Source organism: Schistocerca nitens, chromosome 1 (assembly GCF_023898315.1).
Source record: "Schistocerca nitens isolate TAMUIC-IGC-003100 chromosome 1, iqSchNite1.1, whole genome shotgun sequence".
NCBI lineage: Eukaryota > Metazoa > Arthropoda > Insecta > Orthoptera > Acrididae > Schistocerca > Schistocerca nitens.
Genome location: NC_064614.1, coordinates 117,051,082 through 117,078,351, shown reverse-complemented (window position 1 = coordinate 117,078,351; position 27,270 = coordinate 117,051,082). Strand labels below are relative to the sequence as shown.

Below are 27,270 nucleotides of genomic sequence, written 5' to 3'. Positions count from 1 at the left end.
CGTTGTAGAACTGTTTGCGTTCGCTCCCTGTGAAAAGACGGGTCTTTTTCTATTATTATTGTTATTTGTTATTTTGCGTTTGTGCCGATAAGCAGTTGGGATCGAGTTGGTTGTTCTTTTGGATATTGTATTATTGTTTCGTTTTGGTGAGTTCAATAAATTGTTTTCGGACGTTGTCTTTCGCATTTCTATTCTGCTAGCGCAAATACTTCAACCACCAACCCTAATATTAAATTTCTCGCTGTTCCCATTTATGCTACTTCTCATTACTTTCTTCTTTCTTCGATTTACTCTCAATACATATTATGCACTCATTAGACCGTTCATTCCATTCAGTAGATCATGTAAGGATAGCAATGTCATCACCGAATTGTATCATTGCTATATTTTCACCTTGAATTTTAATTCCATCTTGCTTTCTTTTATTTCCATCATTGCTTCTTCCATGTATAATATGAACAGTGGGGGCGAAAGATTACATTCCTGCCTTACGCCCTTTTCAATCCGAGAGATTCGTTCTTGGTCGTCCGCTCTTACTATTCCCTCGTGGCTCTTGTACACATTGTATGTCACACGTCTGTCCCTATGACTTATGCCTAGTTTCCTCGGGATTTCGAACAACTTGCATCATTTGACAGTGTCGAACGCTTCTTCCGGGTCGATAGATCTTATCAACGTGTCCTTTTTTTGTTTTAGACTTACTTCCATTATCAACTGCAACGTTAGAATTGCCTCTCCAGTGCCTTTGCCTTTCGTGAAACCAAACCGATCGCCATCTAACACAGCCTCAATTTTCTTTCCCATTCTCCTGTATATTATTCTTGTCAGTAACTTGGAAGCATGAGTTGTTAAGCTGATTGTGAGATTGTGCGACAATTATCGTATTTATCAGCTCTTATAGTCCTCGGAATTGTGTGGATGATATTTTTCCGAAAATCGGATGGTATATCGCCGGACTCACACATTCTACACGCCAACGTGAGTAACTGTTTCGTTGCCACTTCCCCCAGTGATTTTAGAAATTCTGAGGGAATGTTAACTATCTCTTCTGCCTTATTTAATCTTAAGTCTTCCCAAGATCTTTTAAATTCTGATTCTAATACTGGATCGCTTGTCTGTTCTATATGGACTCCTGCTCCTTCTTTTATCTTCTATTACATCAGGCATCAGCCCTCATAGAGGGCTACGTGTACTTTTTCCACCTATCCGCTCTGTCCTCTGCACTTAACTGTGGAATTCCTATTGAACTCTTAATGTTACGACTATTGCTTTCAATTTCATCGACGGTTGTTTTGACTTTCCTATATGCTGAGTCAGTCCTACTGACAATCATTTCTTTTTAGATTTCTTCTCATTTTTCATGCAGCCATTACATCTTAGCATCCAGGCGCTTCCTATTTATTTCATTCTTCATCGACTAGTATTTCTGTATTCCTGAATTTCCCTGAACATTTTAACATTTTTGTACTTACTTCTTTCATCGAGCAGCTGAAGTATTTCTTCTGTTACCCATGATTTCTTCTTTGTACCAATGTTTTCCTTTCCAACCTCTATGATTGCCATTTTCTCATATGTCCATTCTTCAACTGCACTGTGTACTGAGTTATTACTTATTGCTGTATCTACAACTTCTTTTTTTTTGGTTATCAGTCTTCTGACTGGTCTGATGCAGCCCGCCACGAATTCCTGTCCTGTGCCAACTTCTTCAAATCAGAGTAGCACCTGTAACCTACGTCCTCAGTTATCAGTTATTTGCTGAATGTATTCCAGTCTCTGTCTTCCTCTACAGTTTTCACCCTCTACAGCTCCCTCTAGTACCGTGGAAGTCATTCTTTCATGTCTTAACAGATGTCCTATCATGCTGTCCCTCCTCCTTGTCATGGTTTTCCGCATATTCTTTTCCTCTCCGATTCTGCACAGAACCTCCTCATTCCATACTTTAACAGTCCACATAATTTTCAACATTCGTCTGTAGCACCACATCTTAAATGCTTCGATTCTCTTTTGTTCAGGTTTTCCCACATTCCAAGTTTCAATACCATACAATGCTGTATTCCAGACGAACATCCTCAGAAATTTTTAATCCTCGAATTAAGGGCGATATTTGATATTAGCAGATTTCTCTTGGCCAGGAATGCACTTTTTTCCATTGCTAGTCTGCATTTGATGTCCTCCTTGCTCCGTCCGTCATTGGTTATTTTACTACATGAGTAGCAGAATTCCTTAGCTTCATCTACTTCATGACCATCAGTACTGATGTTAAGCTTCTTGCTGTTCTCGTTACCTTGTCTTTCTTCGATTTACTCTCAATCCATACTCTGTACTCATTAGACTGTTCATCCGGTTGAGCAGATCATGTAATTTTTTTTTTTTTTTTTTTTTTTTTTTTTTTTTTTTTTTTTTTTTTTTTTTTACTTTCACTCAGTATACCAATGTCATCAGCGAAACGGGTCATTGATATCCTTTCGCCTTGAAGTTTAATTCCACTCCTGAACCTTTCTTTTATTTCCATCATTACTACCTTGATGTACAAATCGAACAGTAGGGGCGAAAGCCTACATCCTTTTCGTTCACTCTTATTATTCCCTCTTGGCTATTGTACATATTGTATGTGACCCTCTCTTCCTATAGCTTACCCCTACTTTTTTCAGAATTTCGAACATATTGCACCATTTTACATTGTCGAACGCTTTTTCCAGGTCGACGAATCCTATGAACTTATCTTGATTTTTCTTTAGTCTTGCTTCCATTATTAACCACATCGTCAGAATTACCTCTCTGGTGCTTTTACCTTTCCTAAAGCCAAACTGATCGTCATATAGCACAACCTCAGTTTTCTTTTCCATTCTTCTGTATATTATCCTTGTAAGCAACTTGGCTGCATGAGCTGTTAAGCTGATTTTGCGATAATTCCCGCACTTATCAGCTCTTGCCGTCTTCGGAATTGTGTGGATGATGCTTTTCTGAATGTCAGATGGTATGTCGCCAGACTCATACAGTCTACAAACCATCGTGAATAATCGTTTGTTGCCACTTCCCCCTCAATGATTTTAGAAATTCTTAGGGAATGTTATCTATCCCTTCTGCTTTATTTGATCTTAAGTCCTCCAAAGCTCTTTTAAATTCCGATTCTAATACTGGATCCTCAACTCTTCTAAATTGACTCCTGTTCCTTCTTCTATCACATCAGACATATCTTCCCCCTCATAGAGGCTTTCAATGTATTCTTTCCACCTATCCGCTCTCTTCTCTGCGTTTAACAGTGGAATTTCCGTTGCACTCTTAATGTTATCACCCTTGCTTTTAATGTCACCGAAGGTTGTTTAGACTTTTCTGTATGCTGAGTCTGTCCTTCCAACATTCATTGCTTGTTTGACGTCTTCACATTTTTTCCTGCAGCTATTTCGTTTTAGCTTCCCAGCACTTCCTATTTATTTCGTTCCTCAGCGACTTGCATTTCTGTATTCCTGTATTAGATTAAAGGAGGAAGTACAAAAATGTACCGGGAGGAACATTTCTGTACTTCCTCCTTTCATCGATCAATTGAAGTATTTCTTCTGTGACCCATGGTTTCTTCACAGCTACCTTCTTTGTATCGATGTTTTCCTTCCCAACTTTTGTGATGGCCATTTTTAGAGATGTCCATTCCTCTTTAACTGTACTGCCTACTGAGCTATTCTTTATTGCTGTATCCATAGCTTTAGAGAACTTCAACAGCATCTTGACATTCCTTAGTACTTCCATATCCCACTTCTTTGTGCATTGACTCTTTCCGACTATTGCCTTAAACTTCAGTCTACTCTTCATCATTACTATGTTGTGATCTGAGTCTTTATCTGCGCCTGGGTACGCCTTACAATCCAGTACCTGATTTCGGAATCTCTGTCTGACCATGATGTTATCTAACTGAAATCTTCCCGTATCACCCGGAATTTTCCAAGTATACCTTCTCCTCCTCCTGTGATTCCTGAACAGATTATTCGCTATTAGTAGCTGAAACTTGTTACAAAACTCAATTGCCGGCTGGGGTGGCCGAGCGGTTCTAGGAGCTACACTCTGGAACCGCGCGACCACTACGGTCGCAGGTTCAAATCCTGCCTCGGGCATGGATGTGTGTGATGTCCTTAGGTGAGTTAGGTTTAAGTAGTACTAAGTTCTAGGGGATTGCTGACCTCAGCAGTTAAGTCCCATAGTGCTCAGATCCATTTGAACCATTTGAACAAAACTCAATTAATCTTTCTCCTCTCTCATTCCCTGTCCCAAGCCCATATTTTCCTGTAACCATTTCTTGTACTCCTTCCCCTACAACTGCATTCCAGTCCCCCATGACTATTAGATTTTCATCCCCCTTTACATACTGTATTACCCTTTCAACATCCTCAAACACTCTCTCTGACCCTTCATCTTCAGTTTGCGACGTCGGCATGTATACCTGAACTATCGTTGTCGGTGTTGGTTTGCTGTCGATTCTGATAAGAACAGCCCTGTCACTGAACTGTTCACGGTAACACACTCTCTTCCCTATCTTCCCATTCATAACGAATCCTACTCCCGTAATACCATTTTCTGCTGCTGTTGATATTACCCTATACACACATCTGACCAGAAATCCTTGTCTTCTATCCACTTCAGTTCACTACCCCTACTATATCTAGAGTGAGCCTCTGCATTTCCATTTTAAGATTTTCTAGTTTCCCTACCACTTTCACGCTTCTGGCATTCCATGTCCCAATTCGTAGAACGTTATTCTTTCGTTGATTATTCAGGTTTTTTCTCATGGTAACCTCCCCCTTGGCAGTCCCCTCCCGGAGATCCGAATGGGGGACTATTCCGGAATCTTTTGCCAATGGAGAGATCATCATGACACTTCTTCAATTACAGGCCACATGTCCTGTGGATACACGTTACGTGCCTTTACTGCAGTTGTTTCCATTGCCTGCTGCATCCTCATGCCGTTGATCATTGCTGATTCTTCCGCCTTTATGGGCAGTTTCCCACACAGAGGCCAAGAGCGTGCCCTGAACCTCTATCCGCTCCTCCGCCCTCTTTGACAAGGCCGTTGGCATAATGAGGATGACTTCTTATGCCGGAAGCCTTCGACTGCCAATGCTGATTATTAATCAAAATTTGAGCAGCGGCGGTATTCGAGCGAGGGACCGAAGACGGTTTGATTATGAATCAAAGACGCTTCCTCTAGACCACGGGTGCAAGAGTTGTTGTCATTGTTGGTTTGCTGTTGATTTTGATGAGAACAACCCTATGACTGAACTGTTCGTAATAACTCACTCTCTGCCCCACTTTCCAGTTCATATCGAAACCTACTCCCGTTATTTCATTTTCTCCTCTTGTTAATATTACACTACACTCATCTGACCAGAAATCCTTCTTCTTTTCATTTCACTTCACTCGCCCCCAATTTATCTATTCAGCCTTAACATTTCCCTTTCAGATTTTCTAGCTTCCCTACCACGTTCAAACTTCTGTCATTCCACGCCCCGATTATTAGAACGTTATCCTTCAGCTGGTTATTCAATCTTTTCTCATTGTCACCTCCCGCATCGCAGTATCCTTACATAGATCCTAATGGAGGACAAGTCTGGAATCTTTTCCCAACGGAGATATCATCAAGACAGTTTTTCAACTACAGGGGGCACCTCCTGTCGCACGTCCTGTGGCTACACTTTATGTATCTTCGGTTCAGAGGTTTCCATTGCGTCCTTTATCGTTATGCCGTTGACCATTGCTGATTATGCGCCTTTTAGAGGCAGTTTTTCACACCAAGAGCAAGAGAGTACCCTGAACCTCTATCCACTCCTCCGCCCTCTTTGGCAAGGCCGTTGCCAGAATGAGGGTTGTTCAAAATACTAGTTATTAAATAAGAAGTAAGTTGAGTTCAGAAAATGTTCAAAACACAATATCTTTCTCAGACTTGCTCTTGATAAGCTGTAATGAGTCCTGTAGAGGTACTTTCGTAAATGAAGATACAACATCAAAGATAACCATAAAACCCGATGGTTGTAGTTTAAGCGTCTTCAGGCGTCCTATGAAATCAAAAATGGCTCTGAGCACTATGGGACTTAACATCTGTGGTCATCAGTCCCCTAGAACTTAGAACTACTTAAACCTAACTAGCCTAAGGACATCACACACATCCATGCCCGAGGCAGGATTCGAACCTGCGACCGTAGCGGTCACGCGGTTCCAGACTGAAGCGCCTAGAATCGCAGGGCCACGGCGGCCGGCCCTATGAAGTCCTCTGAATTCTGGATATGATGGTCACATTTGCTTGCGTGAAAGCCCAAACAGTGAAAGAAGATGTTTAATCAGGACAGAGACAGGTGCGCTAACGTAGCTCACTACTGGGAGAGGAGGAGACCCAACCTTACTGATCTTCGTAGGCCGTACAGTCTTGAGGGAACTTCAGGTTTTTGGCGCAAGTCCTTAATGGCATTAGTCGAAGTAGGAGGCGATACAGATCCGTATAGCGGACAGTCTCGTTAATAGGGATACACGTTTTCAATCAAGGTCCACCTACAATGCAGCACTGGCTGCTATTAAATTAAAACAGAATCAGAAAACCTGTCACTCACGGCACGGCGCAGCGCGTTGCAGAGATTTAATTTATCTTTCATCCACAGGGGCGTCCGGCAGTTCAATCATTCCCACAGCGTACGTGCGGAGAGCCTGTCTAGTCTCTACGGCTCCCGATAGGAGGCACCATGAGTGCCGCTTCCATCCAACTGTGAGGGCCTGCACGCGTATGCGTATTTCCTGCTCCTGGCCGAGCGATTATCATTAGTCACGTCTTGCAGCAGTGATAGCAGCTACCACCACCTGAACCTGTCGAACAGTCTTATCCACGAAGTTATGTGGGGTTTGCACTATATTATCCGATGGCAATCTCGGGAAGTGCATTTGCAACAGATCCGTCGGGAAAGCCAGAAAAGTAACAACAGACTCTCTCTCTCTCTCGCCCTCTCTCTCTCCCTCTCTGGAATCTGTTTATGTGACAAACATCTGTCAGCAAGAAAAAATTCCAGGTCCCTTGAATTCTGCCGGCCGAAGTGGCCGAGCGGTTCTAGGCGCTTCAATCCGGAACCGCGCTGCTGCTACGGTCGCAGTTTCGAATCCTGCCTCGGGCATGGATGTGTGTGATGTCCTTGGGTTACTTAGGTTCAAGTAGTTCTAAGTCTAGGGGACTGATGACCTCAGATGTTAAGCCCCATAGTGCTCAGAGCCATTTGAACCCTTGAATTCGTCTTTCTCTTCAATTTCGGAATGTATTGCAGCTAAGTCTTTGCCAATAGTTTCCAATTATTTTGCTAAATACTTCTGTTTTTCCATCTTCAGAGTGTATCAACATGGCACCCAATATTGAAGTTCCAAGGAGATCTTGGTGTAAAAGATATACAGGGTGGATATTAATAAAACCGACAAATCCAGGGACTGGAAATGGGGGAGAAACTGTCGTATAGATACGTGTCTGAAAATGGACAGTGTGCGTGCAACAACAAAAAATCGACCCTGAACACCATACAGAGCTGCATCGCATCCGCGTCACAACAGTTGTTCAAAGTGGTCTCCATGGGATGCACTGCACGCGTACACGGTCTCCATGGGATGCACTGCACGCGTACACGCACACCTGTCATGCAGGCTACACATGTTATGTTATGTTAACCGGGGACCATAAAACGACGGAGAGGCTCCGTCCCCGACGCAGCCGCAGTGGTCCGCAACCCCACAACGACTACCGCAGTCCACTTCACCGCTCCGCCGCCCCACACCGAACCCAGGGTTATTGTGCGGTTCGGCCCCCGGTAGACCCCCCAGGGAACGTCTCACACCAGAAGAGTGTAGCCCCTATGTTTGCGTGGTAGAGTAATGGTGGTGTACGCGTACGTGGAGAACTTGTTTGTGCTGCAATAGCCGACATAGTGTAACTGAGGCGGAGTAAGGGCAACCAGCCCGCATTTGGCGAGGCAGATGGAAAAGCGCCTAAAATCCGTCCACAGACTGGCCGGCTCACCGGACCTCGACACAAATCCGCCGGGAGGATTCGTGAAGGGGACCGGCGCTCTTACCCGCCCGGAAAGCCGTGAGTTAGACCGCACGGTCAACCGGGCGGGCAGGCTACACATAATTGTACTTTGGTTTACACCATGTTGTCGGGCCACTTGCCTGGAGCTTGCTCTAGGGTTCGTCTCAATATCCTATAGAACACGGTCCTCCAAATCTGGTGTGCACCTAGTCCGCTTCCTCCCTGTGCGTTTGTCTGACTGAAAGGTCCCATAATCACGCAAACGCCCAAAAAGGGCTTAAAATGTTGTATAATGTGGTTGGTGTGTGTGAGGGTACTTGTATTGCTACAGCCGTGCAACCTCTCGACCTTGGGTTGCTCCCGACAAGAATACCGAACCATTCTGCTGCTTACAGTACGCTGGGTCAATCACACAGCCTGCAACATACAAGGAACACACAGGACGAGGTCGGAAGATCTTTCATTCGTCAGCGTCATCTATACCGGAACACCGATACATTTCCGGACACGTTTCCAGTTAGCAATCCGTCCCTGCAGTTTGTCGGTTTTATTTGTGTTCCTCCTGTATAGCTGAAGATACCTCAATCATTTCTTACTTCTTGCTCAGTAAATAAGAGATTCAATAATCAGTAGTAGTGTTACTAGGTAGTCATATTGCAACAAAATAAGTAGGAGTAGCGTCCGTTTCCGTTGGCAATGGAAACGTAACGGCCAACATATGAATTTCCTCTTTTAGCGCACATATTCTACACTGTAAAGCATTTTTCTGGCTATTTGGTTATCAGTACTCACTTGATAAGGGAACTCCCCTGGTTCCGCTTCGACGCCATTGACTATACGTCCCTGTAGTACAGAAGCCTTCCGCGGTAGTGCTCCACCTGCAACGTGTTGTACCTTTAGAATGTGTACTTCATAGAGTAAACGTGTAGGCATTATTGACAATCACAGGGGTAAACGTACGTTACTAAGAATGGATATTTATTCTGTAGTACGTTAATGTCGTCGGCCGGGGTGGCCGAGCGGTTCTAGGCGCTACAGTCTGGAACCGCGCGGCCGCTACGGTCGCAGGTTCGAATCCTGCCTCGGGCATGGATGTGTGTGATGTCCTTAGGTTAGTTAGTTTTAAGTAGTTGTAGGGGACTGATGACCTCAGAAGTTAAGTCCCATAGTGCTCAGAGCCATATTAATGTCCATCGGTGCAGCGACAACTATGTCACGTTAATGACACACCTTTTTAAACATATTTCCCCAACACTGTTGCCAGTGCTCCACTCTGCGATATATCTGGTACAAGTACACAGGTAATTTTAATTAAGCATTTTGCAAATCGTTGTTCAGTGCCTATGGTGCACTCATTACACTGAGGTGACGAAAGTCTTGGGGCAGCCGTGCGCACATATACAGGTGCCGGTAGTATCATTCACACAGGGTACAAAAGGGCAGGGCACTGGGAAGAGCTGTCTTTTGCAATCAGGTGATTCATATAAACAGGTTTCCGACGTACTTATGGCCGCACGACGATAATCAGCAGACTCTGACTGCAATATGGCACTTGGAGCTAGACACATCGGACCTTCAGTTTCGAAAATCGTTAGGGAATTCAATATTCCGCGATTCACAGTGTCAAGAGCGTGCCAATACGAGGTGCATTCAAGTTCTAAGGCCTCCGATTTTTTTTCTAATTAACTACTCATCCGAAATCGATGAAACTGGCGTTACTTCTCGACGTAATCGTCGTGCAGACGTACACATTTTACACAACGCTGACGCCATGATTCCATGGCAGCGGGGAAGGCTTCTTTAGGAGTCTGTTTTGACCACTGGAAAATCGCTGAGGCAATAGCAGCACGGCTGGTGAATGTGCGGCCACGGTGAGTGTCTTTCATTGTTGGAAAAAGCCAAAAGTCACTAGGAGCCAGGTCAGGTGAGTAGGGAGCATGAGGAATCACTTCAAAGTTGTTATCACGAAGAAACTGTTGCGTAACGTTAGCTCGATGTGCGGGTGCGTTGTCTTGGTGAAACAGCACACGCGCAGCCCTTCCCGGACGTTTTTGTTGCAGTGCAGGAAGGAATTTGTTCTTCAAAACATTTTCGTAGGATGTACCTGTTACCGTAGTGCCCTTTGGAACGCAATGGGTAAGGATTACGCCCTCGCTGTCCCAGAACATGGACACCATCATTTTTTCAGCACTGGCGGTTACCCGACATTTTTTTGGTGGCGGTGAATCTGTGTGCTTCCATTGAGCTGACTGGCGCTTTGTTTCTGGATTGAAAAATGGCATCCACGTCTCATCCATTGTCACAACCGACGAAAAGAAAGTCCCATTCATGCTGTCGTTGCGCGTCAACATTGCTCGGCAACATGCCACACGGGCAGCCATGTGGTCGTCCGTCAGCATTCGTGGCACCCACCTGGATGACACTTTTCGCATTTTTAGGTCGTCATGCAGGATTGTGTGCACAGAACCCACAGAAATGCCAACTCTGGAGGCGATCTGTTCAACAGTCATTCGGCGATCCCCCAAAACAATTCTCTCCACTTTCTCGATCATGTCATCAGACCGGCTAGTGCGAGCCGGAGGTTGTTTCGGTTTGTTGTCACACGATGTTCTACCTTCATTAAACTGTCGCCCCCACGAACGCACTTTCGACACATCCATAACTCCATCACCACATGTCTCCTTCAACTGTCGATGAATTTCAATTGGTTTCACACCACGCAAATTCAGAAAACGAATGATTGCACGCTGTTCAAGTAAGGAAAACGTCACCATTTTAAGTATTTAAAACAGTTCTCATTCTCGCCGCTGGCGGTAAAATTCCATCTGCCGTCGGTGCTACCATCTCTGGGACGTATTGACAATGAACGCGGCCTCATTTTAAAACAATGCGCATGTTTCTATCTCTTTCCAGTCCGGAGAAAAAAAATCGGAGGCCTTAGAACTTAGAATGCACCTCGTAATACCAAATCTGAGAAATTACTTCTCGTCATGGATAACGCAGTTTCACGTTAACAACTGCATGGAAGCATGAAGTTAGTTTGTACTACATCATACATGGTGTGTAACTCATACACTCGCAAAGTAACGACCGAGGCCAGCCGCGTTTACGTACAGTTGTCGGTGCTAACAGGCAAGTATGCCTGAATGAAATAACCGCGGAGATCAATGTGAGACGTAGGACGAACGTATCAGTTAGGAGAGCGCGGCGAAATTTTAGCGTTAATGGGCTACGGCAGCAGACGACCGAAGCGAGTGGCTTTGCTAACAGCACGACATCGCCTACAGCGCCTCCCCTCGGCTCGTGACCATATTAATTGGACCGTAGACAGCTGGAAAACCGCGGCTCAGTTAGATGAGTCCGGATTTCAGCTGGTAAGAGCTGGTGATAGGATTCGAGTGTGGCACAGAGCCCTCTAAACCATGAACCCAAGATGTGAGCAACGCACAGTGCAAGCTGGTGATCCTCCTAATGGTCTGGGCTATGTTTACAAAGAATGGGCTGGTTCTTCTGGTCGAACTGAAACGATCATTGATAGTAAATGCTTATGTTCGGCTACCTGGAGACCATTTGCAGCCATTCATGGACTCTTAAGTTGCCCGACAATGCTTTAATTTTTATGGTTGTCAATGCGGACTGTCACTGGGCCACAACTGTTCACGATTGGTTTGAAGAACATTCTGGGCAATTTGAGCAAATGATCTGCTCACCCAGACTACCCGCCATGAATCCCATCTAACCTATATTCAGACAGTGGAAATTACAGTGTCCTGTGCTGCCTCTCCTGCTCCCAGTCGACCGTTTTGACATCCTACCCCCCCCCCCCCTTTTGAAAAACTCACAATTAATACTGCTTGGGATTATTGTAACCGGAATAATAAAAGATCTTGAGAAAAGTTGCACTCTTCATTGCCTATTAGTTAATAATTTCCTTTTTTGTGAAACATAAAATTAAATATAGGAAACATAAAACCAGTAAAGACAAGATACAAGCAAGACAGAACAAATTTCTTCCATCCTTAGGTCCCAGCGGTTTTTTCTGTGTTAGCTTACTACAGCTTTCCACGAAAGAATCTATTACCTCAATAAAGTTGGTCAAACGTTTTGCTACATGGAAAATCAAAATGTCATCTAATAGTGAAAAAGCTATTAATACGAATAGTACGTAAGAGTGGTGTGGTATCTCGATTTATGTCTATTTTGTCACTGTCTGCTACATAAAACGAAATTGGTCTTTCCATTATTGGAGCAATTGTTACACGCGCCAAATAAGCGAGACTGTTTTGGCGCAAATGGTTATTTTATTCTACCTCATTTACATAGACAACACGACGGAATAAAATTCACGAAATACCAATATTAAATGCCTATTAAGTCAACTACAAACAAAACGTTTTATGTTAGGAAAGACTCTGAAGAGCCAAAGGAACTGGTACACCTGCTTAATATCAGTTAGGGCACCCGCGAGCACGCAGAAGTGCCGCAACGCGACGTGGCATGGACTCGACTAATGTCTGAAGTAGTGCTGGAGGGAAGAGACACCATAAATACAGCAGAGCTGTCCATAAATCAGAAAGAGTACGATGGGTGGATATCTCTTCTGAACAGCTCGTTGCAAGGCATCCCAGTTATGCTCAATAGCATTCATAACTGGGGAGCTTGGTGGCCAGTGGAAGTGTTAAACCCAGAAGAGTGTTCGTGAAGCCACTCTGTAGCAATTCTGGACGTGTGGGGTGTCGCAGTCTCTTCCTGGAGTTGCCTAAGTCGGTCGGAATGCACAATGGACATGAATGGATACAGGCGATCAGACCGGATGCTAATGTGTCCCCACACCATTACACAGCCTCCACCAGCTCGAACAGTCCCCTGCTGGCATGCAGGGTCCATGGATTCATGAAGTTCTCTCGACACCCGTAACGTTTCCAGGCAACATGTTTCCAGTCGTCAACAGTCCAATGTTGATGTTGACGGGCCCAGGTGAGGCGTAAAGCTTTGTGTCATATCAAGGGTACACCAATGGGCCTTGTGCTGCGAAAGCCCATTCGTAGAAAGGTTCACATGTTGACACTTACTGATGGCCCAGCAATGAAATCTGCAGCAATTTGCGGAAGGGTTGCACTTATGTCTTCAGTCCGATTCTTGCAGGATCTTTTTCCGGGCGCAGCAATGTCGGAGATTTGATGTTTTACCGTATACCTGATATTCACGGTACACTTGTGAAATGGTCATACGGGAAAATCCACATTTCATCGCTGCCTCAGAGCTATTGTATCCCATCGCTCGTGCGCTGACTATAACACCACGTTCAAACTAACATAAATCTTGATAAGTACCATTGTAGCAGCAGTAACCGATCTAACAACTGCGCTAGACACTTGTCTTATATAGGCTTTGCCGACCGCAGCGCCGTATTCTGCCTTTTTACATATATCTGTATTTGAATACGCATGCCTAAACCAGTTTCTTCGGCGCTTCAGCGTATATGACTGTTATGAATGTGTGTGTGTGTTCTATTTTTTTTTTTTTTCAGCTCAAAGAGTCTCGATGAAATTCACGAACTGGGGATTGTTTGAATCGTGTATGTACTGACGGGCCAGGAGCTTACCCAGGACTTCGCCTGGTAAGCTAGGGCTTATTGCCCAAAACACATTCAGTATTTATGGAGAGTAGCGTGTTAACCTCCAGCTGTAAGAATACCGGATAGTGCATATTTCACAATATCTCTGTTCATCCTTTTATTTTAATGTAAACAAATGGTGCTGCTGCCCTGGCTAGGTCGAGTTGGTTTTTCTGTGTTACATGTAAGCTCTTGTGGGTTAAAATATGCACAAAAATACCCTAAATATACATTAAAACAACGAAAATGCACCAAAAATATACTAATCAGCACTTGAAATGAACGAGCCTGCAATTAAAACGAATACCAAATACAAATGGAAAGGCCGGCCGCGGTGGTCTCGCGGTTCTAGGCGCGCAGTCCGGAACCGTGCGACTGCTACGGTCGCAGGTTCGAATCCTGCCTCGGGCATGGTTGTGTGTGATGTCGTTAGGTTAGTTAGGTTTAAGTAGTTCTAAGTTCTAGGGGACTGATGACCACAGCAGTTGAGTCCCATAGTGCTCAGAGCCATTTTGAACAAATGGAAAAACATGAATCTAAAAATTTATTCGGCGTTTCTGACAGTAAGAAAAAAAAGTAAATATACCGTTTTCTTTAACTCGAAAATTTAGCAGCAAGTAAGTATATGACGATTCTTAAATGTACTAAAAAAACTTACTTACAGTATTTCATATAAATTGAGGGAATCACAGATTACCGCAGATATTATAGCGGCTGTAACAACTGGGCGTTTCGTCGTAATTTTTAACTTTTTTACGAAGCAATAGCGGCTGTTTCAACATTGGGTTTCCAGATTGCATGAAACATTGTTCTGTTTTTACATTCAAGAGAAGGAGCCAGTGAGAGTTGTCATAAAGTTAAATTGTATTTTTATTTATTCTTAATTTTTCTTTTCCTGGTGCTTTGTCACTGATGACCATAACTACTAACAGTTCACAATAGTTGCGAGCGAAGCCCGGCTGACTTGGTAGGAATAATTTTTACATGAACCGCTATAACCATGCAAAATTAGGCATAAAATTTAATAGATTCTGTGTAACGATAAATAAAACGGGGAAAAGTCTATTAAATTGTAAAGATATTGTTTTAAAAATTATTCATCTAAATCATGTCCGCGGCTCGTGGTCTTGCGGTAGCGTTCTCGCTTCCCGCGCACGGCGTCCCGGGTTCGATTCCCGGCGGGTCAGGGATTTTCTCTGCCTCGAGATGACTGGGTGTTGTGTGTCTTTCATCCTCATTCACTCGCAAGTCGCCGCAGTGGCGCTGAAGAACTTTTGGAGCGGCGGCCGAACCGCCCCGCGAGGGGTCTCCCGGCCACCAATCCCATACGCTCATTATTATTATTATCTAAATCTTCACTATTCTTGCTATTTCATCAGCACAGATCTCCACCAGTTTCTTCATGTATTTCCACTGCTTAGCCGCTAGCTGCTCATTGAAGACTTGAGTTTTTAACTATTTTTAACTTGGAAAGGCTACATTCTGCAGAAGCTACAGACACATGCGTGCACAAAAATATTCTTAACGCAGTTGTTATGTTTAGGAAAACGTATCCTCAATTCATTTCCAAGACGCACGGAAGTACTTCTAAACATGTTGTGGAAGCATTTCTTTTTTTTTTTCTTCTTTTTAGATCCTGCGAGTTTATGTCTCCTGAATGCATTTTAGGGTGTCTCAGAGCGTCTAAAAGACTTCTGCACCCTTTGTTGAGACTGAATTTTTGTGTTGCTAAGTTCGTAATGTCAAAAATAACACGACACAGCAGTTACTGAGCTGCTGAAAACTTTCCTTCAAAGACATAACAGCGGTGTCTGCCACAACATAGAACTAGTTTACTCTTCTCTCCCCCCGTAATGAGTTCATCTCTACTTTGGTAAGAAAATTGCATTTTAATAGTTACAGATGTGTATTCTGTTAACTCAGCAACATTTCTTAAAGATGTAAGCAGTTCCTCTGCTTCTTTTTTAGCCTTTTCAAAACTGTTGGATATATATTCTTCAGTACCACTAAGAGTTGATTTTATTAATTTCATTGTAGACTGTTTTGTATACCTTCTTGCTGAACTGCTCTGTTGACGTGGAAAAGAACATTATTGCATATCACAGCACACAAAGAAAACTTAAATTCCGACATTTCTTTCAAGGCGCAAGATACTTCAGTGAAACACATTGGATCATTTTTCGCATGTGCTCTTTAACTCTGTTAATACAAGTCTTATGTTATTAAGGTCAGATCTTACAACCCGAACGCTTTCGCTCCTGGCCTCCCATCTTGTGTAACACAGTGGTTTCAGAGTCAGGCTAAGTGGTTTTTGAGTGCTTCCCACCGCATTACACAGGCAGAAAATAATGTGAAGAATCTTTGAACTACACCAAAAAATGTAGTGCAATTATAAATGATTTCACTGTGTCACTAACAACCAAATTCAAGCTATAAAAACAGCAAGGGATACAATGAGGTCTTGGATTTTCTTCGATTATATGAGCGTGAGTACCACTCTTCTTGGTCTTCATGTTGTTCCCGTTGTCATAAGATTGTCCTAGACTCCGCAAACGATGTGCCGTGGTTATGTAGTATCTGAAGTAACATTACTGTAAGACCTTTTCCAGCGGTATCACTCACTTCAAAAAATCAAAAAATATGCTTCAGTTGCAACTGGTTTGGAAGACACGTCTACCACTCTTAAAACCACGCTTAATTGTTCCTTGTGACTTAAATCTGGTGTACAGTCCAATATTATTGAATAATACTTATTTTTGAGTATAGTATCCTTAGTGACAAACACAATCTCATCAGGAATTATGGTAATGATTTCATTTTGTATGTCCTTAAGTAAGTAAGCAACCTTCCAGGCTTAGCCACACAATTAATATGATCATTTAATACAGGATCGAACTTGGAGATTAATTCTACTTGCCCTAAAAATTTTCCATTACCTGGATTTCCCAGTACTTCAGGGTCGCCTCTTAATGGTAGATTTATTTCGACAAGGAAACATACTATGGAAACTGATGTTAAAAAACCGATCTTCACTTCCTTCATTCGTGATTGATTTTATTATAGCTTGCCTGACCAATTACTGTTGAGACTTTAATTCTCTGCAAAAACTGTTTTCACTTGGACATTTCAGTAAGATGAGTGAGGGGCAGTTCATGGTTAGAGAGAACTTTTGATAAGCTTTGCCATTCTCTTAAACTATTTCTTGTGATAGCGGCAGCTCTCGGACTGAACAATCTGCAATAAAAGCAATACACATCTTTTGCTCCAGAACATACAAGTCAAGTTCACCTAACTTTCTCATCATTTAAAAACGACAGAATCAATGAAAAACAGCAAAAATATCTTCTTATCTCACTATCCACAGTAAATGTTACTTTTTTTCTCTAATGTCTTGGGGACATTCCTTAACTGCTCTTATTATCATTTGGAAGATTCAAGCAGGTTCCAACAGGTTAAATAAATTGTGCCAACAAAGCATGGCAGACTGCAACCCACTGTTCCATTCGCCTTGTGGCTGCACTGCATCGGTGGAACTGAAAATCTATGCTACCCATATAAATGCGTGAAAATGAACTGGAAACTTACAGAATAAAAGGTAGCTGCAAAGTTCAAAGTGAATTCGAAGAAAAACGATATAGTGTTGAAGATATCTGACGAAAGCCCGAAACACGTATTGTCAGAAACAAAGGTATATAAAAGTGTCTCGTAGTTAAATTTTGTCATTTAATATTACAAAATCCTGAAGACTCCTTTATCAACGAACATTGCCAAAACGTTGCTGTATATTCTGCTGTACTAGTTTTGAAGTATGCAAGAATTGCTTTTCCTGACACAAACTACAGCATGCTGTCCCACGCCTCACGCACCACACACACACACACACCCATCCCCACACACGTACGCAAGTGCGTGCGCCCCTATGCGTCGCAAACTGTATCGATTTCGTAGAGATTGTGAAGATGAATGACGCTATTATGATCTCTAAGAGAAACATAGAAGAATTCATCTTCACAGATGCGGTTCCAGTGTCCGTTTATGGCGAGGGACGAATAGGAGGAGCGGGAGGAGATAGTGGGCTTCAGATTTTGCGGCTGGTTTTTGCCCCATCCCGCTCCTCTGCGCAATATAACATTCCGTCAGTCCGTTATTTAACGTGGCCCATAGGCCTCTGATTCTAATTACAATAACAGTAGAATACATAAATTTTTTGAGGTAATAATAACTGTAACAATACAGGTTCACTGTCTCTTTTAGACATCCTAAAGGGGCAAGAACCAGACTCAAAGTAAGCACTCACAGACACCAAGTCGAATATTCTTTGCAATTAAAACCTATTTTCGCCAACCAGTTGGACTGTCTCCATTGCTCATCCCAAACAAAGTTCTTAGAGGAAGCGAAAAAGAATCCAAAAGCAAGATTTCTCGATGACTGATCAAGTCGGACGGATTAATGGTGAAGATCGCCTGCTTAGCTTTCGCAGGCGATTAAGTAATTCTAGCGCACAGTAAATTCACGGAATTCAAACAATGCGGTGAAAGGCTGACCTGCAGATCTGAGTTCATTTGCACCAAATTTACCGTTCAGAAATTAAACACGAAGTACGGGAAGATGAAGACGTTCAGACACTTCAACTATTTCGGTGAGATCGTAGAACCAATGGGACTAGAGAAGCAAGCACGAAATGATCGGCTGCAGGAACTCAAGAGAGCGTATGGGGGAAAACGTGAAGCCTACAAGAAGTGTATGTTTATACATACTAAGGTTAGACACTACAACACGGCGACCAAACTTGAAGTTCTGTATGTAAGTGGAACTTCAATTCTCAACAGAAACAGCGATCTGGAAAACAACCTGAAGGAAGATGGAAGGATTATGAGGACAACTCTCAGCCCAGGAGGAAACGAAGGGTGCATACAGACTGAAATCTTAAGCAGTAACAGACAAATTACTAAACCTGCATTCAGACGTTAGAACATAAAAGACTGGAACTTTGTGGCCATTTTGAAATAGTGACCACAACAAGGTTTCCACACGACATTTTATCACATGTAGGAAAATTAAAGAATCGTTCTTGAGAGTATTTTTGTGCTGTCGTTGCAACTACAATAATGGGTGATATTTTTCACCAGACGCGTTTCGCTTTAATGAGGTAAAGCCTCATCAGTGGTAGTGATTTTCGCTAGATTTCACGCTTTACATCGGGAAATACCGTCTGCTAGCACATCGTTGGTGTTTTTATGATTTAGGCACTGATAATTTTGATCTAACGTTTAGTTGTTCTGCAGCACTACGCATTTCTTATGTTTTTCACAGCACACTTTTACACACACCACTGTTTTCTGAAGATTGTACCATAGATTCAACAAGTTAAAAAGACCGAGATAGGAGTGGAAGTAGTAGACAGTAAACTTTTGAGACAGAATGTAAACTGTTGGGCAGTATAGTCAGAGAACAAGGTTGCAAAAATATAAATAAAAAAAATAAAAAATAAAATGAAAAACAGGAACAAGGTGGACTGAAGGAAGCACACAGCAAACGGATAGAGAATGACACCCATATTGAAGATGAGGAAAACTAATCTAAAAGCACTGTGTGATTCAAAGTGGTCCATACGTAAACAGTAATGCATAGAGAATGACAGCGATACGGAAGATCAGGAAAACCCGAAACCACTGTGTGAGCCAACATGGTCCATACATAAATAATTCATTTAGATCAGGGCTTAGTACTTTCCTTTAAATTGACTTCTAAGAAACTGCAATTCGGAGACATACGGAATTTGAAGAAAGTATTCGTCCAAAACATGAAATTCCCATGTGTCGTGCAATTAATTTAAGAACTATAGTAGCAACAAACCCTCACCACTGCGACAACGTCAAGACCTAAATTTTACTTCAGTATCAGTGTTTCACTAAGCTCTACTGTACTGAACATACATCAGCAGTCTACAATTTAGCGAGTGACTAAATAAGGGAAACGCCTTTACCCTCCGTCTTTTTGTGTCTACGTTTGAGAAATTCAGTCTCCGTTATTTTCCTCCTCAGTGTGGGGTCTCTCCCATTCTGCCTGACATTCAGCCTGCTCTGACCTGTTGGTCCTACCTGCGGACTCAGGAAGCGTATTGGGTTGGTCGCCAGCAGCAGGTGGGGCCAGGTCAACACCTCTAATCGCGTGGGAGGTTTCCCGCAGTCGGTGACGCAGCAGGACTACGCAGTTCACTTGCAGGCCTCTGGTCCTGCACTGGTGCGTTTAAGTTTGGAGTGTGTAGTACAAGAGAACTCATTGCTCCCCCCCCCCCCCCTGCCCCACTCCCCAGTTATTTCCACTCCAAAATGATGAGACGAAAACAACCATTACATGAAAATACTTTATTAATTATTACCTTAAAAGTGCAGAGGATAATGATGTTGATGTCGGGCTCCTGCCGTAACGTAACGTCATTATTATTTCGGCGGTCCGCCTGGCTGACATCTCGCCAGAACTGAAATCAAACACGCCGCGGCAGCTCCTGCATACACCGCCCGTAGGTCCACCGCGCGTGCGCGAACATATCTGTCCTGTAGCGCAAGACACAACAACGCTCCTGTGGTGAAAACTCGCGGAAACGATAAATCGGTAACGAACACTATTGACTGCTTTTGAAGACCGAAACAAAGACCATTGTCTTTTAATGTCAAACAAAACAGGTTTCCATCTCTTAATTAAAGGATACCCCGTACCTCTGTTATAATATCGTCAGACAGCCGAACTTCAATAGTTTCTTTCACTACACAGTTCCAATAACGCTATGCAAGGGAAACCACTTGTGTCTCGTCGTACAACATTTTATGTCCTTCACTAAGACCAGATTTCTCTGGCTTATACAAACGCATGCGGCGATTGTGCTCCGCCCATCGATCCTGGACCTTACGAACCGTTTGTCCAATATAGGCTTTCCTGCAAACGCAGGGAATTCTGTAGACACCTGGCTTCCTCAAACCCAAACCATCCTTCACTGATCCCAGCAGAGTTCTAGTCTTAACTGGTGGACGGAATACACTTTTAATATCAAATATCTTTAAAATTCTTCCTATTTCCCGCCAAAGGTAGAAATGCCACCGATTTTCTTGTGTCTTCTGTTGGTTCCCGCGAAGGTCCAATCTGGAGAACGACGAATCTGATTGTCGGTATAACCATTCTGCTTGAACACAGCTTTCAGTTGATCCAGTTCTTATCTTAAACAATCTGCGTCTGATGTATACGTAGGCTTCCGCGGCCGTTGTCACAGTCAATAAAATTCTTCTGGGTTTGAGGCAGCATTGTCAACTATAAAATTCCAACGTTTCGGCGACTGTTGCAACACGTCTTTTTATGAAGGCATTCGAAGAAACAGCACTCCAGTCCGCACCATTACGCCCAGAATGCTGGCTACGATACGTTGGCGACACCTTCCTCATCTGGCCACACGGAGAAGAAGAGCTTCTGAATTTCCACCATTATCTCAATCAGCAGCATAGAAAAATTCACTTTACCATGGAGATGGAAAAGAACGAAGCTTGGACACAAACTTTATAGAAAGCCCACGAACACGGATACGTACCTGCATGCATCCTCCCACCATCATCATACGCAAAAGAAATCGGCCCTGCAAACTTTAACTAAGAGAGCCTACAGGATCAGCGATGGCTACAATCTTAATGCCGAACTACAGAACCTCAGGTCCATTTTTGGAGCCAATGGCTAAGACATGAGGATGATACATAAAACTATGGCGTCAAAGGAGGAGGGCAACAGGGAAATGCAGAACGAAGCACGGAACACCGGCCTGGTACTATACATACAAGGGGTTACTGAACGTCTGGTCAAAATTCTCCGTAGAACAGGTATCAAGCCGATCTTTCGTAGCAACAACAAAATTAAAGACGTTCTGGGCTCGACGAAAGATACAATTGACAAGTTTCATGCCGACGGAGTTTATGGCATCCGGTGCGAATGTGGATTGGTGTATTTAGGCGTCCAATGACTACAAGGTTATCTGAGCACGAGAGATATATCCGTCTCAAACAATTCAACAAATCAGCGGTGGCAGAACACCAGGAACAGTGCAAGATGAAGATCGAATTTCGAGAGGCCCGCGTACTGGTGAAAAAGCCGTTTAGTTTGAAGAGGAGTATTAGAGAGGCTATAGAAATAACCAGGCGACCCGACAACATGAATAGAGAAGACGGGTACCGACTCTCAGCGTCTTGGCTGCCAGCAGTGACAGCTTTGCGGAAGGACAGCTCTCGCAAAGCAACAGGCGCACGGTAGGCCACAGCGTACACAGAGTGCTGACGTGCCCTAGTCGATACTAGGCAGTCAGTAAACATCGCTACGCTGCAATAGTCGCTCTGTTTCCCATTCGCCGAGTTCCACCAATGGCAAGCAGTAAAGGAAGCTCCAATGGAAAACGCCTATTTCTGCCAGTGACAACACTCAATGCAAAGACCAATAAAAGAACACCTGATACCCTTCCTCCTCACCCTCATATCCAATGACAGAACTCCTGCACAGTATATAAGTAACGAAGCAAGTGATCACTCAGCCCCTCCTTTCCTCTGTCCTTTTCCCGGGCTCCCTCTCCCCCCCTTCCATCCTCTTTCTTCCACACCTCCCCTCTCTTTGCCCCATTCCCTCCCCTGAGTCCTTTTACATTTCCCTCCTCTGCCTCCTCTCATTCCGTCTCGCGTCTGCCCTTCTCCCCATTTATTAGTCCTCTCCCTCCTTGGTTCCCCCCCCCCCTTTTCGTTTTTTCCTCTCCTCCTTCCTTGTTTTTCCCCCTACTCCAGGTCCCGCCCCCCCCATCTGCCGTGGATCGGGAGTGCCATCTTTGTGCCGCCTTTTCCGTGCAGTGTTTTACAGTGTGTTTTCCAGTGCGTGCTCCGTGTTGTGTCTTTTGGGAAGTGTAGCGAACAGCCCTCATACTGTCGCTGGGTGTGCTTTTTATCACTTGCGAACAGAAACCGGACTGTCGCCATGTTTTTTAATTGTGTGTCTACTATGTTACTTGTCTGATACCTGTGTATTTTATCAACATTACTGTCCCCTTTTGCTTTCTGTTTTAACTTTCCGCATTTTTACGCCATTTTCCACTTTAAATCACCATTTTATCGCCTGTTTTTCTTGTTTCTTTCTTCTCCCTTTCTTTTTTTTAAAAAAAGTGTGTAGGCTGTAGAGCAGCGTAGTAAGCTGCTGCCAGCCCGCCCTCTTCGGGGGGAATTGGAAATCAATAAAGAAAAAAAAAAAAAAAGATCACTCAGCTGTTAGCAGTAGACCCTGAGGAAGGCGTCTTGCAACAGTGGCCGAAACGTCGGAATTTCATAGTTGACAATGCGGCCTCAAACACCACGCTTCTTAATGTTGTTGGCCATTTTTGCCCCGAGGTAATGAACAGTTTTAGCCAATTTAGGTAATATACCTTCATTCCCGCATCTCAGTAGAAAAGCGAGGGCGCTCAGCAACTTCCCCCAGCCGCATGGTCTTAGGCGCCTTGTCACTGTCCGCGCGGCTTCCCCCGTCGGAGGTTCGAGCCCTTCTTCGGGCATGGGTGTGTGGGTCGTCCTTAGCGTAAGTTAGATTAAATAGTGTGTAAGATTACGGACCGATGACCTCAGCAGTTTGGTCCCATAAGACCTTACCAGAAATTTCCAATTTCCAAGTTCTCCTTATTATAAAGTTTATCCAACTTCCTTACAAGTTCAAACATCTCCCCATAGAGGCTCTTGATGTAACTCCGTAAACTTTTGTGGCGTAGTGATTAATGATTTTCATGTTGGAGTCTCCAGCCGGAACACAACGTCATCTTGACACTACTTGCTGCAGTGTCTCCAGGCTGCCTGAAGCATCTGTTCTCATCGGATGCTCGGCAGTACCTGCGAGCGCGTCAACAAAGCACCTGGAAAGTCCAGGTTTCCACACACAAAGTTTCAACATTTCCAGACAGGGAGCAGATTATACTGGAGAGACTGACCTGTCCGGTTTGCAAAATGCCGCTAGATGGCACATGGAGTGGCACGTGAGTTAAGGAACTTAACATACGCCCACTCTAAAATGAGTCTTCGCATTTTACAAGTTAAACATGAATTTAACAAGCAACAAATGGAAGCATAAGTTCCAAACAGGGAAAACAATAAAAATAGAACTGAACACAATATTTAGGCATATTAAAATTAAATATACTAACAATTAGGATACACAAAACCGACAAAATGTTATCGATACACTGCGTATGAAACATGGAGGGTACTAACATAAATGTTAGTGCATAAAAACAAAAATATTACTCTCATACTGCGTATGAAACTTAGGAAATCAATACAAAAAAACATATACAAGTTCTGAAGCTGCGATTAAGAGCTGAGATTTTTTTTCTTCAAAAAGCAAGCTGGCGATAGGCGTTCAACGTGTACCACCACGCAATTGAGAAGGGACCCATCACTTGTTATCTGTTGGGCAGGGCACACACTTTCACTAACAGGCCTTTCTAATCTGCCAATCGCAGTTTTCAATGACACCCTACGCACTCACTAGTCGAGGCTGGGAAACAGCTGATCGATGACACCCAGCCCCCACACCGATTTAGGTAAGTTATCCCCCTTGAAGCGAACACGATCACCGATCTGGGGCTACCCTGTACGCTGTTCAATTGCAAGCCTCTGGTCCTACACTGGTAACTTACTTCTGGAGGACTCACTGCCCTCGCCTTATCTCCATTCCACAATAATGAGACGAACACAATCTTCACGTGAAAGTACTTTACTCCATAGTACCTTACAAAGCGCACGAGGTGATATTCGCCTGTTATTTTTCAAGATGCGCCCGGGCCGCGACCATTGGCTGCTCACCACGGTATCTCAAGGCTACCTTAGGCATCTACTCTTAACGAATGCTCGCCAGTATCTGCCTGAACAAAGAATCTGGAAAGTCGAGATCCACACAGACAAAATTACAACATTTCCCGACAGGGAGCAGATTATACTGGCCAGACTGATCTGTCCGGTTTGCAAAATTCCTTCAGATGACACTTAGAGTTGCAGGCAACTGCATTACGGAACTCAGCAGTCTTCGAACGTGAGCTACCTATCGATCCCTTAGATAAGTTGTGCCACAAATTTGTCTTCGTTCCAATTCTGTTCAGTACTTCCACATTAGTTGCAAGATCTACCTTAGTAATCTTCATCGTTCTTCTGTAGCAGCACATTTCAGATGCTTCAATTGTCTTCTTATTGCTTATCGCTCACATTTCACTTTCGTGCAAGGCTATATTCCAGACAAACACCTTCACAAAAGACTTCCTAGCCCTTAACTCTGCATTCGATGTTAAGAAATTTCTGTTCTTCAGAAAGTCTTTTCTTTTCTACATTTTATATTCTCTCTATTTCGGCCATCATCAGTTATTTTGTTTCCCAAATAGCTAACTCACCTACTACTCGCTACCTAGTCCAATTCCATCAGCACAACCTGGTTTATTTCGTCTACATTCCATTTCCCTTGTTTTCCTTTTGTGATGTTCATCTTTTATGCGGCTTTTAAGCCACTGTCCATTCCGTTCAACTGCACTTCCAACTCCTTTGCTGTCTCTGACACAATTACAACCTCTTCGGTAAACCTCAAAGATTTTATTTCTTCTACGTGGACTTTAATTTCAGCTTCAGATTTTTCTTTTGCATCCTTTACTGCTTGCTCAATATACAGACTGAATAACATCAGCGATAGGCTACAACCCTGTATCACTACCCTCTCAACCACTGCTTCCCTTTCATGCCCCTCGACTCTTAGAACTGACGTCAGGTTTCTGTACAAGTGGTAAATAGCGTTTCGCTCCCTGTATTTTACGCCTGCTACCTTCAGAAATTTAAAGAGTGTATTCTGGTGAGTATTACCAACAACTTTCTCTAAATCTACAAATGCTGTAAACGTAGGTTTGCCTGTCCTCAGCCTGCTTTCTAAGATAAGTCGTACGGCCAGTATTGCCTCTCGTGTTTGTATAGAATACAGAGTACCCTGGGTTAAACATAGAGCGTTAGTGTGATTCTATAGTTTCTCCCGGCATATTTCTTGCTCGAACAGTCCACTGGTCTACTGCGAGTCCATAGTGTCCAACGGGCACAATATTTCGGGAGCTCAGTTTGTCAGCGCATCTGACGATGGAGACACGTCTGATCGCCGAAATATTGTGCCCATTGGAGACTATGGACCGGCAGTATACCCGTGGACTCTTCGAACAGACTGTTAGTGTTCATGTTATTTTACTCCCCGAAACTTGGCTGAGAAATGTGCAAACGGTTATACATAAAAGCATGAATGCCTTTAGTGAACTTTCTTTTTGTAGGGAGGGATGGAGGGGTGGGGTTTGCAGTTGAGGGACCTTGTTTCCAACCACACACCCCCACACTTCTTGGATCCGCACCTGATTGTTCGTACCCCATACGTAAATCGAAGAAATCTTAATACATAGAACAATAAAGAAAGGATTTTCCTCTACTCACATTAAGAGTGAGTCACAGGGACTACATACGAAAGTAAATAAATGCAGATCTCACCTGGAGCACACGCCACGGACGTTGCTAGGAGCAACAGTAGCAACGCTGTCTGCGGCATGGTGTTCTTAACGTGGCTACAACACAGACACCAACAGCGTCTTTTATAACGACAACCACCACAGCCAGATATGAACCGTAGATGAAATTGTCTTATTAAGGGTCTTATCACTGTTAAGTTATCCTTACAAGAGCGTAAAAAAGTTCTCATCGATCAAGCAAACATGTAATTTTATTCTTGAATAAAAGTGCATTTATCACCAGTGTAAAACTACATTTAGCGATTTGTTCTGTTATCAGATCCATCCATCAGTAGAGTAAGTAGCTAATCCATCTTTTCCTGACATGTATCGTTCCATCCCTGTAAAGCTTCTCGGTGTTTAAGCTGATAACGACAGACGACGCAGTCCACGAGTAGTGACAGAGGATAATGCTTTGAGAACGCCATCCATTGGTGCTGAAGAAACATCAGGTTGCCAAACGGCCGCTTGCTGCGAAACATATCTCCCAGGGGATATGTCACGAAGCGGCCGCAGAACTCCGAATGCTTATTTGATAGGGTGCAGTGTCTGTTGCAGCACAAAACTTAAAATAGGTAACGCACACACATACACATACACACACACACACACACACACACACACACGTTTCTTGGGTCATCCAGTAGTGTTGCCGCTCAAAATACATAGCTCACTCTGAAATCACTGAATTGTTACACGCACAATTACTTCAGTCAGGTTGGAGGGCTTTTCATTTCGCTACTCTCTTCTTCTCACGGAGCAACTGCACGTGCAGATCGCCAGCAGCCAAGTACTTGGTTCAAATGGCTCTGAGCACTATGGGACTTAACGTCTGACGTCATCAGTCCCCTAGAACTTAGAACTACTTAAACCTAACTAACCTAAGGACAACACACACATCCACGCCCGAGGCAGAGGATTCGAACCTGCGACCGTAGCGGTCGCGCGGTTCCAGACTGCAGTGCCTAGAACCGCTCGGCCACAACGGCCGGCGGCCAAGTACTGCTTCAAGGATTTAGTACATTCTTTCAGCAC

The 27,270-nt window shown here is 43.6% G+C and overlaps 1 protein-coding gene across 1 annotated transcript in view; it reads right to left on the bottom strand.

Moving 5' to 3' along the window:
• LOC126193160 (hypodermin-B-like) overlaps positions 1–26,276 on the bottom strand; it is a 119,717-nt gene extending 93,441 nt beyond the window's left edge. Inside the window, exons 1-2 of the mRNA XM_049932706.1 lie at positions 26,219–26,276; positions 8,834–8,919 (exon numbers count right to left, since the gene is read on the bottom strand). Of these exons, the coding sequence (XP_049788663.1) occupies positions 8,834–8,919; positions 26,219–26,276 (144 nt within the window). The remainder of the gene's footprint in view (positions 1–8,833; positions 8,920–26,218) is intronic.
• Between the last annotated feature and the right edge of the window lie 994 nt (positions 26,277–27,270).